The following is an 18,274-nucleotide window of genomic DNA, read 5'->3' as shown; positions in this document are numbered from 1 at the left end:
CAAATAGAGACTTGGTGAGTGCTCCATCTAACACTGACTGGCCGTGTCAATGCAATCAAAATGGTCACTTTACCTAGATATCTTTTATTTATTTCAGAGCGTTCCAACTTTTTTGATTCAGTTATTTTTTAAGACACCTGACTCCATAATAATGCCCTTTATCTGGGGATATAAAGTGCATCGCATAACCAAAACGCAAATTTGTAAATCAAGAGACGTAGGAGGCTTAGATTTCCCCTGTTTTAAGCACTACTACTGGGCAGCTAATGCGAGGGCTTTTATGTACTGGCGATGTGCCTATCCTGGTGAATTGTTTTCTTCTACCCCTGCATGGCTAGCCATTGAGCAAGATACTCAGGGCTCTTCCCTCCCTGCTCTACTCTTTGCAGAAAAGAAGCCTATCAGAGCAATCAGAAAACATAACCCCATAGTGGACACCTCATTTAGGATCTGGCATCAGATTAGAAAGGTTTTCAAATTTCCACAAACAAGTACTCTTTCTCCAATAGCCTTCAATCATGCATTTTCCCCCTTGCAGACTGATCAGGCCTTCTTGATATGGAAAAGAAAAGGAATTGTAACCATAGGGGATTTGTATATTGATATATTGATTTAGCATCACTGTTTGTTCGTTCGTTTTGTAAAACGTGAAATACTTAAAAATAAAAAAAAAGTGCTCTTGTTGTAGTGCAGTGGTTGGTTGACAGGTGAGGGGTGTCACTTCGCTGCTGTCCGGGACGCATTGAGGATGGATTAGTGTTAACAAATGCAATGTCATCTCATGCGTTTTTTTTTTTTTGGTCCTATCACAAAACATTTTGCTCGCTGTTTATACTTGTATTTAACGCTGACCACATGTTATCAGATGACTGGAAACCCTTCTTAATACCAGGTGTAAACAGGGTCATAGAGATTTGGGCCAGTAAGCAAACATCCTAGCAACCACATATTAACACTTCAACCCCGTTTACACCTGGTATTAAGATGTGTTTTTGGTGATCCGATCACATGTGGTCTAAACAAGATCTAAAACGTTTTGTGAACCGATCTCATAGACCACACATGTATGTGGTCAAAAACGCAAATGACCACATCAACAATTCACTAAAAAATTTTTTTTTTATTGGTCTTATGATGTATTCTAATTTTTTGAGATAGTGAATTGGTGGGTTTTTGTTAAATGTGAGCCAAAATCATCACAATTAAAAGAACCAAAGACTTAAACTACTTCAGTCTGTGTGCATTGAATTTATTTAATACACGAGTTTTACAATTTGAGTTGAATTACTGAAATAAATGAACTTTTCCACGACATTCTAATTTATTGAGATGCACCTGTATATATATATATATATATATATACACAAGCATGAGTCCTTCACGGATCTTCTTCAGTGTGTCTAAAATCAACATGCACGGATACTTATGAGAAGCACGAACATCTGCTGCTCAGGTTAATACTGGTAATCCATTAAAATAATGAACAGTTCTGCTCAAAATGTTGAGTTTGTGCTTAAATTAGATTTGATGCCCAGATGCATCTGGGTTAAATAGTGCCCTGTTTGTTTCACGCATTCTTGGTCTTTTCTGACTTTGTTGTGCTGAAAGTTTATTTTAATACAGTGATCACAGGAAGGCTTGGGAGTAATGGATTACTTGTAACAGCGTTAGGTAATCAGGATACAAATATTAGGTAACTGTAATCTGTTACAGTTACATAAAAAATATAGTAATCAGATTATAGTTACATTTAAAAAAAATTGGGATAACTGTCAGGATTACAAATTTTAATTTCTGACAAAAGAAATAGTGAATTTTCCTGACATAAAGCGATACAGACAGCTGTTTGTTTAGAGAGAGAGATGGTTTAGATGCACGTTCTCTTCGGGTTCTCTCTCATAACTCACTTGAGTCAGTCAAGGCAAACATCTGCTTCATCGCGATGGCCACAGAAGAACATGCATTATTTTCTTGGAAATTTCGACACTATTCGCTCTTTAAAAGAGAAAAGTGAAACAATATTAAAGTTCAGTGGAATTTATGCCTTCCAGCTATGAAGATGCTCTCATTATCCACGTTCCTGAGAATTTGAAGGTAATAAGAGCCACACAGAAATCATATTAGCTAGGTTAGCTAAAATTAGTTCATATTAAAATGTGTTAAAATGAGTTAGCCTTAGTGCTCAAAGAAAACCGTGGCCCTCATCATTTGGCAGGAGCAGGAATGGCTGCCAGTATTGACATGATTTGCGCATCATTGCTGGTACGGCATAGAAATCCCTTGGTTTGCATGGTTGCAATGCGAACTGTACTATATTAGACAGGACATGTTGTTCCATTCCGTATTGAAGCTAAAAAAAAAATGATTTTTACCAAGACAATTCAGTGCATCAGTTCTGATTGTTTGCTTTATGAGAAATTTTGTTTTTCTGTAGCAGACAGAGAGCTCACCTGATTTTTAAAAAAATACTGAGTTGTTTTCTTGGTAGGGTGCAGTGTACATGTTTCTTTTCCTTAGATATAATAACAGCTACAACAGTACTCATAATATTACTCAAACATGTTCTGTTTGCATTCAGGTATAATTTAAAGTTTTAAAGATCATATTGATTTTATCTTGACTTTATTTACATATGTGCCCTTGTGGTAATCCAAAAGTAATGAAAAGTAATCTGATTAAATTACTTTCGTATTTCTGTAATTGGATTACATTAATGATTACATTTATTGTTAAGTAATCAGTAATCTGTAAGTCCCCCAGCCACTGGGGGTTGCCTCAGGAAGGGCATCCAGCGTAAAATTGTGCCAAGTCAAATATGCGGATCACGGATGGTCCACCGTGGCGACCCCTAACGGGAGCAGCCGAAAGAAGAAGAAGAAGAAGAAGAAGAATCAGTAATCTGTAACAGATTATATTAACAAAGTAACCCTCCCAACCCTGGTCACAGGAGACACATTTAAGTGACCAGGTATAAACAGTGACATGTCTCACCTGATCACATGTGTCTCACCTGATTTACCCCAGGTGTAAAGAGGGTCCTTGGCTACCAACAACTTCCACTTACATTTTCTTCAAAAAATATAGAAACCTAGGTTATTATTTTTTATTTTTATGAATGTGGACATCAGTTTTCAAGCTTGCATGTATTTTCTTTATCTAAATGGAAACTGGTATGATATGTTACTCCTTCATAGCTGAAATGGATTTATTACCTGGATCTAGAACACAAACACACCTCTCTCTTGGAACATGTGGGGACTGTCTGGGTTTCTGTAAAGGTCAGATATTTGTTGTTTGCATGACAAGGATGATATGGCTCTCTTTTTGTAGAGATCAAGGTCCATATTTGTTGTGGTTTGACTCATATTTGCCAGGCAGGGTTAACCCATTAAGTACTATTGACCATAACTAATGCAAATGTTGCAGGGACGGATCTAGAAAATAATTTATGGGGTTGCAAGGCGGTGGCATGAGGACGATGATGGGTGGCAACACCAAAGCAAGCACCCATGCATGATTCTTCTGGATTAAGATACCAAGCTTCATTGCAACAAGTACTAGCTCATTTATTTACGTCACTATAAAATTTCAAATGCCCATGAATTTGTGATACAGTTGCATTTACACAGAGAGGCTACAAAGTAACCCTTGTACTGCTGTTTTTCTAATATTAAAATTAATTTTTTGTATTTACATACTGTAACATTAAAACAGATAAACTAAATGTCCCATATCTTGATCTGTGCTAGTTGTCACATTTTTTACTCTTCAGAGTAGGTGGTAGGTTCATTCTTTTAAAGTCGTATATCTGTATAGCCACATACACTGAAGACTTGGCTACAAAATTCTACATTTTCACTGTTATTACCCTGGAAAAAAGATAAAGTTCACTTTACACTCATTGTCCTTTGGTCCACAATGGGTTAGTTGTAACAATGGAACCTGCCATTTAACTAGTGGTATAGGTTTCATGTGATCATTCACGTGATCATACCTGATAGAAAATTGCAATTTAGAAAGGTTTTGAACTAGGTGTTTAAAACCAGCATACAAAACCACAGCTAGAGAAAACACACATTTGTGTTAGACTCAAACTCAAAACCTTATAGTTACTGAAATATAACCCATGTGACAATTAGCCCCAGTCCCCCTATATCAAAATAATGCATTCAATAATTATATATATATATATATATATATATATATATATTTTTATAATTCAAATATTTCACATATAGAACTGGCAATCTAAAGTCAATGCATAGATCACACTTGTTAAGCATCATTGGGTTAGGGGCTGGGAAAGGCAGAAACATGGGACAAAAACAGAAACAAACAATGTAATGAATATGAAATAGAGCAGGTGTGTAAAACTCTTTAAATGGAGGGCGAATTAGACTAAAAGTAACTTAATTTCGTTGATTTGTTAAACCTTTAAGTAACCATGGATGGAGAGTGGATGCACAATTATGTTATTTGAACTAACAAGTTTTATGTCACCTTTGTTACTCCTGTATCACCATTGTAAAAAGCCATTTGAAAATGAACATAACACAGAGTAAGGCCTAAAATTAAAATATTAAAATATTAAAATTGGCTGCAGTAGCCAAGCATGCGTTCAGCTCGATAGTCAAGTACCGCTGTTGTCATTAATAAACTCTTACATTAGTCAGCATCAACAATAATATTCTTACATGTATATTAGGGCTGTCACGATTATGAAATTTGGCTGTCAATTCATTGTTAAACAAATAATTGCAATTTATGATGATTTAATTGTCTGTTTTAGGGCTATGGCGATTAATTGTCTCTTTTTGTAATTGTCATAATTGTCATATTTCTTTAAGTGCATGTGTGCTTCATACACCTTAAGAAGTAATTTTACATATTTAACTTGAAATATATAAAACAAATAATAAAATAGGGATATATTTATATTGACATTTAAAAAAGGGAAATTGTAAAACTTTTTTCGCTGGGTCTCAGGAACTTATGGTAAGATGACATCTTAATAGCTTGCAATGTAAAATAATGAGATCTTTAGATTGACAGAGCAGGCTGCATATATGAAAATACACAGAAATATTAGTTCACACTTTAAATATATCTTAGAATTTTCTAAGCTCTGTGTTTTTTTTTTAATTTTGTTTATTTTTTTATTTTTTTTATGTGGTTTTGAATGGAATGGAATAGTGATTGAGAGATATACCTCAAAAGCCTGTTGTATCATATTTGATACATGGATTTCAACGGGCTTTTCAATAAAATAAAATACAAAAATTTAACCAAGCATAAATTGCTTATATTCAGCAAATGCTCATTTTAAAATATCAGTAACAAAATAATCATTACTTTCCCTTTTACTTTATTAAAATAAGCTGTCATTTATCCCAAACATAAGTCACTTTTCGCACAAGTCTGCCACCATTTTAAATAGATCGATATAAACATTGAAACCACTTTTTTCACAAAAAACCACTAAATGGTGCCATAAACATCTGAAACTTACAACCCATATGTTGTTTGGCTGTTCAGCTTGAACAGAGGGTGAAACAGGAGCCGTCAAACATTGTGTATCATATTTGATACACACGGCGTAAAGACAGAAGGGAGTGCAGTTTGTAATGCGTTTTCAAAATAAATTAGAAGCACTTACAGTTGAAGTCAGAAGTTTACATACACCTTGACCAAATACATTTAAACTCAGTTTTTCACAATTCCTGTCATTTAATTGTAGAAAACTTTACCTGTCTTAGGTCAGTTAGGATCACTACTTTATTTTAAGAATGTGAAATGTAAGAATAATTGTAGAGAGAATTATTTATTTCAGCTTTTATTTCTTTCATCACATTCCCAGTGGGTCAGAAGTTTACATACATACAATTTTACGTAGCATTGCCTTTAAATTGATTACCTTGGGTCAAACATTTTGTGTAGCCTTCCACAAGCTTCTCACAATAAGTTGCTGGAATTTTGGCCCATTCTTCCAGACAGAACTGGTGTTACTGAGTCAGGTTTGTAGGCCTCCTTGCTCGCACATGCTTTTTCAGTTCTGCCCACAAATTTCCTTTCAGATTTAGGTGAGGGCTTTGTGATGGCCACTCCAATACCTTGACTTTGTTGTCCATAAGCCATTTTTCCACAACTTTGGAGGTATGCTTGGTGTCATTGTCCATTTGGAAGACCCATTTGCGACAGAGCTTTAACTTCCCGGCTGATGTTTTGAGATGTTGCCTCAGTATATCCACAAAACTTTCCTTCCTCATGATGCCATCTATTTTGTGAAGTACACCAGTCCCTCCTGCAGCAAAGCACCCCCACAACATGATGCTGCCACCCCCATGCTTCATGGTTGGGATGGTGTTCTTCAGCTTGCAAGCCTAACCCTTTTTCCTCCAAACATGACGATGGTCATTATGGCCAACCAGTTAAATTTTTGTTTCATTAGACCAGATGAAATTTCTCCAAAATGTAATATCTTTGTCCCCATGTGCACTTAAAACTGCAGTGGCTTTTTCCTTGCTTGTCGATATAGGACTCATTTTACTGTGGATATAGATACTTGTCTACCTGTTTCCTCCAGCATCTTTACAAGGACCTTTGCTGTTGTTCTGGGATTGATTTGCACTTTTCGCACCAAACTACGTTCATCTCTAGGAGACATAATGCGTCTCCTTCCTGAGTGGTGTGATGGCTGCATGGTCCCATGGTGTTTATACTTATGTACTATTGTTTGTACAGATGAACGTGGTACCTTCAGGTGTTTTGAAATTGCTCCCAAGGATGAACCATATTTACGGAGTTCCACAATTTTTGTTTTGGTTGATTTATTTTCATTTTGACATGATGTCAAGCAAAGAGGCACTGAGTTTGTAATAAATACACAGATACACCTCCAATTCAGTACACCTCCTATCAGAAGCTAATTGGCTAACTGTCTAAAGGCTTGACATCATTTTCTGGAGTTTTCCAAGCTGCTTAAAGGCACAGTTAACTTAGTGTATGTAAACTTCTGACCCACTGGAATTGTGATATAGTCAATTAAAAATGAAACAATCTGTCTGTAAACAATTGCTGGAAAGATTACTCGTGTCATGCACAAAGTAGATGTCCTAAACGACTTGCCAAAACTATAGTTTGCTAATATTAAATCTGCGGAGTGGTTAAAAAAATTAGTTTTAATGACTTCAACCTAAGTGTATGCAAACTTCTGACTTCAAATGTAAGTCTTGTTCACAGAGATCGTCAACATGATGGCTGCTGCACAGCAGTGGTCAACATTTGTATACTCAACATAGTACATATAGTACATAGTACAAATGACAGACGCTTTCTTACAAAAGTAACTTTTCTATGCAGGTGAGGGGGTCATCAGAGGGAGATGACTGCCAACAAGAGCTCCAATGCTGCACCGAGAGCAGGAGGGGCTAAAGGCCCTCAGGAAAACTCAGACAGGTGAGAGACATGATGAGTCACCATAATGAGTCTTTGTCCATTTGTTTTCTTTTTCTGCTGTGGTTCCCAAACATTTCAAAACCATATCACCTCTTTATAATGATTATTGTGTTATAATGTTAACCAGCCAGACTGATCTCGCAGTGAAATCTGAAACAGTTGGTTAACTTTGCTTCAGCTAAAATCGGTCTGTGCTGAAATTCGTAACACTGCCCCCAGTGGCCAAACCAGTAACTGTTGTTGGCCAAATGGGCACATGTGAGCTCCATTTTCTGGGTGTAATATCCACGGAGGGGCACCAAAAGCAAGTTGTGAAGTGAGTTTTTTTTCAGCTGTACAGGATGTAATACAGTATAGAGGAATGCATGTTTTATAAAATGTACCCTGCAACCCAAAACCCCAAACCTAAACCTAACCATCAGTGGAGTAAAAATTTATTGTTCGAGGGAAAAATGTAACCTCCAAATCGCAGTTGTCACATGTTACAGACACGCCCCAAAGAGGCAGCTCTCCAGCGTTGTGAGTGGCATTGTGCAGATTTCTTCTGCCCCAGTGGACACGTACGGTAAGTCAAACAGCGCGTGGGTACCGAATTGAGTGGATATGATACTCTGTACTGCTAGTCTTTTCATCTTTTTTTATTTTTTATTTTAGTATCAACTTGGTACTGAAGTACCACTACTTTTGACATCGTATGCTATTAAAACATTAAATTGAGCAGAGATTCTGTGACCCCTGGCTAGTCGTTGTGGCACTAAAACAGTTTGGGAACCATTGATTAACAATATGTTTTTGTGACCATTTTGGTAAAACAGCAACACAAAATGCATTCACCACTAGTTGTGATATACAGTATCTTCTATGCAGCCCTTTGAGATATAACTGTGAATACAAATATTTTCTTAAATGTGAAAACATACTAGTGTGTTATAGAACACGTATTGTGATGTGGTCTGATACAGTGCTTTGTTACAAGAATTGCCACATGTTTTGGTTAACATATTGAGCGTTTCTCTTCTGTATGGACTAGTATTGCCATTTAAATAGTTTTGTGCCAGATTTGACAGTCCTGCGCAGTGGTGTTACATTTAGAATGATGGTAAATCATCTAGCTAAATGATCATAGGCAGGCTACTGCCTTTGATAACTAGAAATATAATCCTTAATTGAGAAGTAGATGAAATAGATAGTTGAACTAAATTGTGCTTTTTAGACCAAGCTGTTGTATACAAAGCTAAAGTAAACATCCTGGTTATGAGCAAAAAACAGGAAGTTGATTAGAAAGGAGGCTTTGTTCTATTTGTGGCCATCGCTTAACTACGAAGCTTTCCAGTAAGTATCAGATAGTTATTGGATAAGGAACAAGTGAAGAAAGAGAATAAGTGAGAGGAGTTACTTTCATAATTACCTATGTGCACTCTGATGTCAGAGATATTAACCAATGGAAATTGTGATTTATGTGATTAAGTGCAGGAAAAATTAGGGCATAGTTTCTTCTACCTCCTGAAAAGCCTCTCTTCCTGGACAAGAATATTAAGACTTCAACAGTAAGTCACTGGCAAAAGAAAATGCTGAAGAAGCAGATTTATTTCAGATGGGGTGGCGGTAGGTAGGTTTTGAACTGAGAGTATGCGCTTTTTATATAAAAGATAATAGCTGAAAAAATAACTCAATCATAGATGAAATATCCACATTTTTGTGGGGGAGACACCACTGGCTCTGCTCTTGATATGTTCCTTTTGATGTGTGTTCCTGGTGCCTCATAGTTTCTCCATCCTGGCATAGCTCTCAAACAGGAAATGGTCTGTGGTTGACATTGCCCTCAAGACCCAGGAAGAACCAAACAAGCACTGGCATCTCACTCTGTCCATGTATGGCCAGACCAGCTGGCTTCCCCAGAGCTGGGCTTGTTTGTACTAGCCCTGTCTGGGCTCTCAGAGAACCTCCTCAGACCACAGACACAAACTCATGGTGGACTCCATGAAAGATTTCTGCAACTGATGTTTTTCTTTTGTGTTAAAGGACTTCATATGAGCCTAATATCAGAGTTCTAGAAACAATCATTTATACCTCTTAGAGGCATGGTCCAGGTAGGCGAGGAGGTAATTTTAGATATACAGTATTATTCCATAGCATAACTAATGTTTATAAGGGCTGCTACTCTGATTCAGTAAAAATTTCAACTTTATCTTTTGGACTGGGTGTGACAATTCTGAACAGCTCTATGTTCCTGTGATTGTAGAAGTCTAATTGTGATATAACAGTATCCTCCATCTCCTTTTGACAGCTTTGGCAACTGTCCATCCCCTCCCTTTGATTATCCAGGATAAGATCTTTGTTCCTAAGCCAGGGGTCTATTGTAAAAGTTAAACCTCAAGAGTCTGCTTAAACACAGGATATCTTTTTCAAACTCGACTCACTTTCATTAAAGCAGTGAGTACTTACTGTACTCATTGCTTTAATGCTTCTCTTAAACCATTCCTTTCTGTTCATTATTTTAAAATGTTTTGGTTTTAGTTAAAGACTTCAAAATGATAGTTTTGTTACTTTTAGTCTGTCTATAACCTTTGAGGTAGTCTTTATGAGAGTGTACTTAAAGGGGACCTATTATGCAAAATTCACTTTTACATGGTGTTTGAACATAAATGTGAGTCGACAGTGTGTGTACACAACCACCCTACAATGTTAAAAGTCCACCCACTCCTCTTTCTTATATTTCTATTAATCAAAAATAGTGTCTCAAAATGACTGGTTTTGGTATCCGCTCTAAAGTGACGTCACTTTAGAGCAGGCCACGCCCACGACTGGTGACAGACTCCACCCTATTATCTGAGATCCTCCCCTGAGTGATCGACACACAGTCCGCCATTTTTTTCCGCGTTCGAGCAGCTACATTGAGAAGAATAATGCTCAGCTTCATAAACATCATATGTGTTCTGTTGTAGGCTGTAAAAGTGAACATAAGAGTCTTTATGTACTCCCGGCATCAGAGCCACTGAAGACGCAGTGGACAAGTTTTGTTTTTGAAGAAAATGTTCCCCAAAATATACCAAAATTCGTGTATGTTTGTGCAAATCATTTTACACCGGACTGCTTTGTGAATGAGGGTCAATTTAAAGCAGGCTTTTCTAAATATTTGATTCTCAAGCATGGATCAGTACCAACTGTTCGTGTTCCAGCTTTATATCCTGAAGATGTAAGCATAGCACTTTATATTTTGTGAATGTTTGCAAATCGCATGATACATGACAACCCCCTAAAATGTCATGTCTCGTTATAGCGCATAGCTAACGTCATTACAGTATATTTTTGTGTTGCTCATCCATTGTTGCTAAATGGCTGAAAAACGCTCCTGTATTTACAGTGTCAGTCATATTGGTTCTGATTTGTTGTTGCTATAGTATCTGAAGCACAAGCTGTAAAGGCACAGCCCTGTTCCGGAAAGCGGGCGGGGAGCAGCAGCTCATTTGCATTTAAAGAGACACACACGAAAACGGCGTGTTTTTGATTCCACCCAAAAAGAGGCATTTACAACATGGTATAATAAATGATCCGTGGGGTATTTTGAGCTGAAACTTCACAGACACATTCTGGGGACACCTGAGACTTATATTACATCTTGTAAAAAGGAGCATAATAGGTCTCCTTTAAAACATGGACAAATTTTGCTTTCAGCAGATATACACATTTAAAACTTGCAGTCTCTCTCTTCTGGCAAAAAAAAAAAAAAAAAAGAAAGACTGAGAAATTCATGACATCACAACGCTCCTGAGAAATTGTCCAATCCAATTTTTTTCTACAACGAGAATGCACCTTCACCCTACATCTCGCAACACGCCTGTTCTAACTGCCGCTGATAATGTCTTTGCAGGGCACTTTGAAGGGATAACAATCCATGCATGCACAGCTTGCACAACGGCTCCTGCCTCATCGTTAGCAAAGACCGAGATGTGCTGTATGTTGTTTGTGGACTGGTTATGTTGTAACATGGTCAGTTTAGATCATCGTTTGGTTCTCAAGTCAGTGGAAAATTGGTCGGACTCTGTATTGTGTTCGGCTCATAGTTTCTCTGCCTCTGGCATGAGAAGCAGCATGGTGGTAAAGAGAACGTGTGTGTGTGTGTGGCTTTGCCAGGCTGCAATGTAAACAAAAGCCATTCGACATGTCCCGTCTTTACTACCTGTTTCAGTAGGAAATCCGTTAACCTACCAAAGAAAACTGCGCTCGTCAAGGCAGTTCACAGGGACTTGAAAAATATTATTTTATTATTTACTAATTAAGAAAACTGCCAGTCATGATTGAAGATTTAACACAATTAGGGATACCATAATGTAATTTATTGTAGTTATAATACTGTAGTTATAATGCATAAAGTACAAGAATACCAAAAATAATAATCATCATTTAAAAGCTCTCAAATTCTGGTTAAATTTGAAACAGTAAGTAATTTTTAAACAGATTTGTGTTTTCCTTAAAAACATACAGATTTCTATTCAACAAATTAAGATTTTAGGGCTGTGCAGTTGATTCCTTTGGACCTTTAAAAACAGGGAGGAGTATAACAATATTGGTAATGTGATGTAATTGTGGCCTTTAGATAACATTTGTGGAGCCAAACGTCAGCAAGCAGTGTGTAACAAGTGTGTACAGACAACCAATGTGATGTGCCCATTGCTAATACTTGGTGATGATGTACTTTGTGATTGCATCAATTTCCACGCAAAAAAGACCTGCAAAGTTTCAGTGTCTCTTCACCTTTTCTTAGGAAGAGCGTCATGGTGAGATTTTTAGTTGATCTGTCCCAACCTGCACCCTGGATCATGCTCCTGGCCTCCTCCCAGCTTGCACTTGTTATTCTAACCACCGCTGTGTCATCAGATATGCCTGCCTCAATTTCACTGAGGTGTGGGCCAAGTCAAGTTCTAGTTCCTGGAAGTTTATGAGCGGCATTAGATTTTGAGGTGGATGAGAAAGTGTTTGTGTGTCCGAGGAGACTGAAATGAGGTCAGCAGAGTCTTTAATCTCACTGCTCAGCAGTGAGCTGCATCTGTTTGCAGAGTGAACAATGGGCCTGGGAATGATAAGGAGGCGGAGGTTGTTATGTAGGCAAAGAGAACAGTTGGTACAGAGGGCAAACAGCTAAGAAAATCACTGAGGGATAATGAGGGTAAGTTTTTATCCTGTATGCTTATCCAGTGCTGGTTTCAAATGGTTTTTGTTTGGGAGGTCTATATACATTTTCTTATCACATGTAAGTATTCATATATGATTTCGATTGCTCTTCTGTGTTTGCGTTGGCTTGATGTTGGGGATTCTACTCTGCCAAAATCATGTTAGAGTTTTGTTCTTTCCCATATTAGAACTGACAGTCCTTCCAGCTGAAATTCGTATCCATGTTTTAAAATTGTCATTGTTATGTTTCATGAAGTGTTACATGACAAGCCCTATTCATGTTCTTACTAGAACAAATTTTTATAACAACCAGTTTTTCTTTGTATTTACTCATAAAATGTGCCAGGAGCACATTATTGTATGTTTTCTTACTCTGTCTTGTCGCTTGCTCTTGTTTCAGGTGTCAATCTGCATTCCCACTTACAATTCTTTCTACTGGAAAAGAGTCAGGTTCCTCTCACTTCATTGGAAGTGAGGACGCCAGCCAGCAGGGAAGGTACACTAAAGCTGCCCCTAAAATCTGGACTCAAAGGAACTGGAGCTGTAAGACTGCAAGTCTGCGAAGTGGCTCATCACTCTCCGCTGACTTTGAATCTCAAAGCAGGCTCACCAAATCCAGGAGCATTGCCTGTCTGGACAAGAGGCCCACCATCCATAAACCATCAAGTGGAGATAACCAGGAGCAAAAAGAGAACCATCCAGAGCAGCCACCATCTGTGGGGGATGGACTAAATACTGGGCCCCTTAGTTGGAGTACCTTTTCCATTGGACCTACCACTAACCTTGGGCACAAGCGCACACTCTCCGTCACCATACGCAAAAAGATCTCCGAATGGGAGGGTCGGAAGGTGGCTCTGCCTAGGATGAGCCTTTGCCTGGAGAAGAGGCCCGGAGGTGGGAGCGAGGGTTGCCCAAGCCTGCTGTCCTCACCTTGCAGCGAAAAGATCTTTGACTTTAAGGGTGTAAGGAGAATGAGCACAGCATTTTCAGAGTGCTCCTACCCAGAGACTGAGGAAGATGAGCGTGCATCAGATAAAGAAGCTCCTGTAAGATTCCAGAAGAGGCCTTCAAAGGCTGAGTCCTCAGGTATTTTCCTGCGAACTCTTTCTGCACGCAAGGAGACCTCAGCCGTGCTCAGCCAGATACAAAAGATTGAACAGGTCTTGAAAGAAAGTCCCTCTCAGTCCCCACCACAGTATCTTAGCAATTGCTATGGACTTGACAAGTCCAGACAGAAGTCTTTCACTATAGGTGGGGCTGAGGACTTGGATAGCACTTGTGGCAGCAAGCGGAGCAGCATCTGCTCTGTGGCCACTGAGCCTGAAGCTTCTCCAAGTTCTGACAGACTCTCTAAGTTCAAGCAGAGGTTCAGTATCAGCTCTAACAGATCTGAGAGCCCAGAGCTCCCTTCTGTACAGGACTCTTCTGGAACCACAGTGAACCCTTTTCCTAAGCCCAAACGAACATTTGAGTATGATGTCAAACGGAACCACAGGGGTTTGTTGCCTAGCAATGGACTACCTCCCACCACTGAATCTCCCCCTCCACTTCCCTCCACCCCAGCACCAGCTATAATGCGAAATTCCAAGACAGATGATAGCTTACCTAAGAAGACGCAAGATAGGTGAGAAACATAATTCTTTTCCACATTATACAAATGGTGTGCATGTCAATGTATTAGTAAATAGTCGTTTAACAGATGCTTTTGTTCAAAGTGACTTTCAATTACACTGGAACAATCTGGAGATTGGTCAACTTGCTCAAAGTTGCGATGATGATGGCCCACTTGTGATGAGAATCAAACCGGCAACCTTCCAAATAATAGCCTTGATCTTTAAATGGTTAATTCACCCAAAAATTTTTATTCTGTCATCATTTACTCACCCTTATATGGGTTCAAACATCTGTGTTGATGGAATTTTCAAGCTGCTCTGTTCTATAAAATTAAAGCATACTACCAAAATGGATGAAAAAGCTCCCAAAAAATTCAAAGTTTTATGAAACCATATGATTCCTTTAAATGAGGAATAGACCAAAACATATGTCTGTAAACGATTTTCATTTTGTGGTGAAGAAAATTATGTAAACGCTACACACCACCAGCAGTCAGTAATGATCAATGTTTGTTTTTTCTATATGTGCTTCATGTTGTAGTAGTGCTAACTCTACTCTTTGTTTGATTGATATTTTGCATATTTCAAAATGTCAGACCCATGTTTATTGAGATGAAAAATTCCCTTAAATAAATCCACACTTAAGACTAGATTAATAGATTTGTGTAGAGAGAAGAAACTTGTGATCTGTGGCAAAAATGTCTGAGAGGCAATGGATTTGTGTACTTCCACTTTGTGAGTTCCCCCACAAACAAGAGATCATTTTTTTTTTTTTGGATAATGAGGTTGAAAATGTTGAAAAGGATAAAGACCACAGGCCAAGCATTTGTTTTGTAGAAATAGCTCTAGACTTTGAGTTATAGCCTCTACAGTTTCAGAGAATCTTATGTTACAAATCAAGGAAGCAAAATGAAATTTCCTGTCAGGCATTTGATGGCAAGCAGGATCAACATGGAGATGCTTGTTTTCTCAGGGTTTAGTAATTTTACCATATGTGGTGAATTTGTTGTTTTTATATCTTAAGCCAGCATTGTTTGAAATGTTACATAATTACAATGTCTTGTTCTCTGGAACTTATGTATAGCACTTTCTTCACACTCCCTACTTCACATTGAGATAGATTCAAACTGACATGAACGGCCTGAATTGTCTGCAGCAGTGCATCATTAATATTTAATTGAGTTCTGTGTCCAAAAATAGCACCAGCAATCACGTCAGCAGTATCATAAAACACTTTGGATTCCATTTTTAGAGTCCTTACCTCAAAACAGGTTCACTGATTGTTCATCATGAGTGAACAAATCAGAAAAAAAAAAACATTTTTGTAAGTTTGACAAGCCCAAAGACTTTTCTTCATCTCCTCTCATTAAATTGATAGAAAACTCATAGTGCTGCTTCTTTGGCTTTTCTTGAGGCCTCTCATTATATATAGCTCACATTCGTTTTGGCTTTTTGAATGATCTTTGGCACATGAATTGTTTAGCCCAGTTACTGGGTATGGTGAACTGCCAGGTTCTCATGATAGAGAACCTAATGGACAGGATAGTTTCAACTGGTCTGCTTCTGAGCCCATGTTTGACATTCCTGTGGCTGGTGCAGAGTCGAGTGTTTAGAGACTATAGGCAGGCAGTGAGGTTGTGCCATTTCACCATACTAATTTGGAGTTGTAACCTACTGGTGGGGTTTCCAGATATGTTTTTTTTTTTTTACTTGTTTTTATTAAACAAAAAACTACGATATAATCTAATGCTTTGTTACCTTCACCAAAAAATTGTGTTGTTCCAACATAGTCTCATGAGGTGGTGAATTCGTACCAATTCATACAACTTCATTCGTATGAAAACGTACAAATTGTACATCAACCAATCACATACGCTTTACGAACACACTTTTGGAACCCGGAAGTGTCGTTTTCTTCTGTATTACACATCAGGGCTTTCAACATTAATATTATGGTTATGCTTATGCTCTGGCTAGGGTAAAGTGTTGCACTCTGTGGTTAGGTTTAGGAATGGGCTTATCAGGGGTTAAAGTTATGAAAACACAGTTTTGGATTAACACAGAACTAACCACACATTGGGAACTACAACAACACCATGGAAGCATCTCTCATTGGTGGGTGTATAACTCATACGATTTCATATGAATGAACAGGTTGGTTGTTCGGTCAAACAACATATCCAAGCTTTACTTCCGCTCCTTGTTTTAATGTGCATCTTCTGAAAGAACTTTTGTGGGATTGTATGTATTTAAGCTCCTGATATGTAAAAAGCTCCTGTCATCTTCACAGGTGGTTTGGCCTGATTGTAATCATCCGAATGAAAGATGTTTGCTTTAAGCCAAACCAACAGAACTAATCTTCACTTGTTCAGCTAGAGTCATGTCTATAGATTTGGTTCTTCTTTTTCTCTGTTTCATCTAGAGAATCTTGTGAGTCAGAGGATGCTGTTAGCCTGCCGTCCTCATCCCCATCCTCACCCACAGAAAATGGCACAGCCTCCACAGAGAACCACAGTCGGCCCAGCTCTAAGAGCACACTTGAGGAGAATGCCTATGAGGACATAGTAGGTAAGATTGGGCAGCAGTCAATGATTGAGGCTACTTGCACACCTTTCATTGTACACTGTATAAAGTGGTTACCTACAATTGTTACATTTAGGTGCTATTTCTAACTGGTATAACCCTTAAAATTAGTTCTGTTGGTGTAACCAAATGTAGTCAGGTTGATTCAGTGATGTTAAAGAATCTTTTTAATTATTTTTGATACCAGTTGAGGCAGATTTTTTTATGTTAACTTTTTTTTTTCAGTGTAGGCTAAAGCTGTAAATTATGAAAGAAAAACTTTATAACAAACTTGAATGATTACATTTATTTATTTTTTATAAGATATATATTTTTACTTGATGTTTTCATTTTATAGTTTTATTTTTATTAATTAATTTAGTATGAATCTATAATCACTTAATATTGTTATTCTAATCTACCTAATAATTTAACTTAGTATAGGGAATACATCGTATTTATTATAGTATTTACTGCATGTTTACTGATGGTAGTTATTTGAAAATAGCATTTCCATGTATTTTCACAAGCGTAATACAGAAGTTACTGGATTATCACACCTGATGCACTCAACAGACATTCCCTGCTGTTGGACAGACCTGTTAGTGTGAATTCAGCCTTCCATAGTTTTTTTATTGCCTGCAGATTGCAAACTCCTTACACAAACTTTGGTTAAATGCTATTTTTTTTTTGTCCTCTCAAGGTGATGAAGTACTGGCATGTGCTGCTGGTCAGTTTTATGTGCTAAATTCCTTCCTGGGAGGAAATAGCCTGTGTGCATTAATGCTTGGCCTCTGAGGGGCTTGACATGGTTACAGTGTTCATGGGTCTTGCCCTATGGCCACACTGTAAATCTCTCTTGCTGTTGCTGAAGAAGCTAGGGTGCCAGATGCTTTAAAGAGGCCTGGCTGAATGAGTGCCCACTGTAAACAGACATTTACAGGTAGCTGTTTTCCCCTTACAACAGTGGTGAATCAGACTTTATTTCTCTCAATGCAACTGCACCTGTTCCAAAAAAATTAGTATACATTTCATTATTTTTCTCCTGATTGTTGATGGTTTGAAGTGGATGTGTGTAATTTTTATTAGTGTTAAAATATTTTCTCCTATCCCAGCTTTATATACAGAGACAATTATAAGTAAACCATCTGTTGGATTATTTCTACAAAAAGTGTAAACACTTTACCTCTGTGTTGCTTTCAAACATTGATCTGTTTTGAGTGACCCGGCCAGCCAAACACAGCTACATTGGCTCAACCAGTGAATGAGTTTGGGGTGGGACTGTCTGTTTGTTCTACCAATGGCAGATGGATGGTGTATTCTGAAAACTGTTTGAAAACGTCTAGGTTATGTATGTAACCTCGGTTCATAGATGAATGGAACGAGACATTGCGTCAGGAAGCTGACACTATGGGGGAGTGTCCTTCTATACAGCCTAGTTGAAACCTTTCTACAATAACGCAATTCTAAAA

The 18,274-nt window shown here is 38.0% G+C and overlaps 1 protein-coding gene across 2 annotated transcripts in view; it reads left to right on the top strand.

Annotated features, from left to right (window-relative positions):
- LOC127410427 (DENN domain-containing protein 2B-like) overlaps nt 1-18,274 on the top strand; it is a 76,967-nt gene that overhangs the window by 25,324 nt on the left and 33,369 nt on the right. For both annotated transcript variants that reach the window (XM_051645750.1, XM_051645725.1), the window contains exons 2-4: nt 7,360-7,455; nt 13,028-14,251; nt 16,663-16,808. In XM_051645750.1, the coding sequence (XP_051501710.1) occupies nt 7,382-7,455; nt 13,028-14,251; nt 16,663-16,808 (1,444 nt within the window). In that variant the 5' untranslated portion in view covers nt 7,360-7,381. The remainder of the gene's footprint in view (nt 1-7,359; nt 7,456-13,027; nt 14,252-16,662; nt 16,809-18,274) is intronic.

This window comes from Myxocyprinus asiaticus, chromosome 1, assembly GCF_019703515.2.
Source record: "Myxocyprinus asiaticus isolate MX2 ecotype Aquarium Trade chromosome 1, UBuf_Myxa_2, whole genome shotgun sequence".
Lineage (NCBI taxonomy): Eukaryota > Metazoa > Chordata > Actinopteri > Cypriniformes > Catostomidae > Myxocyprinus > Myxocyprinus asiaticus.
This window is presented reverse-complemented; position numbering and strand designations above follow the sequence as displayed.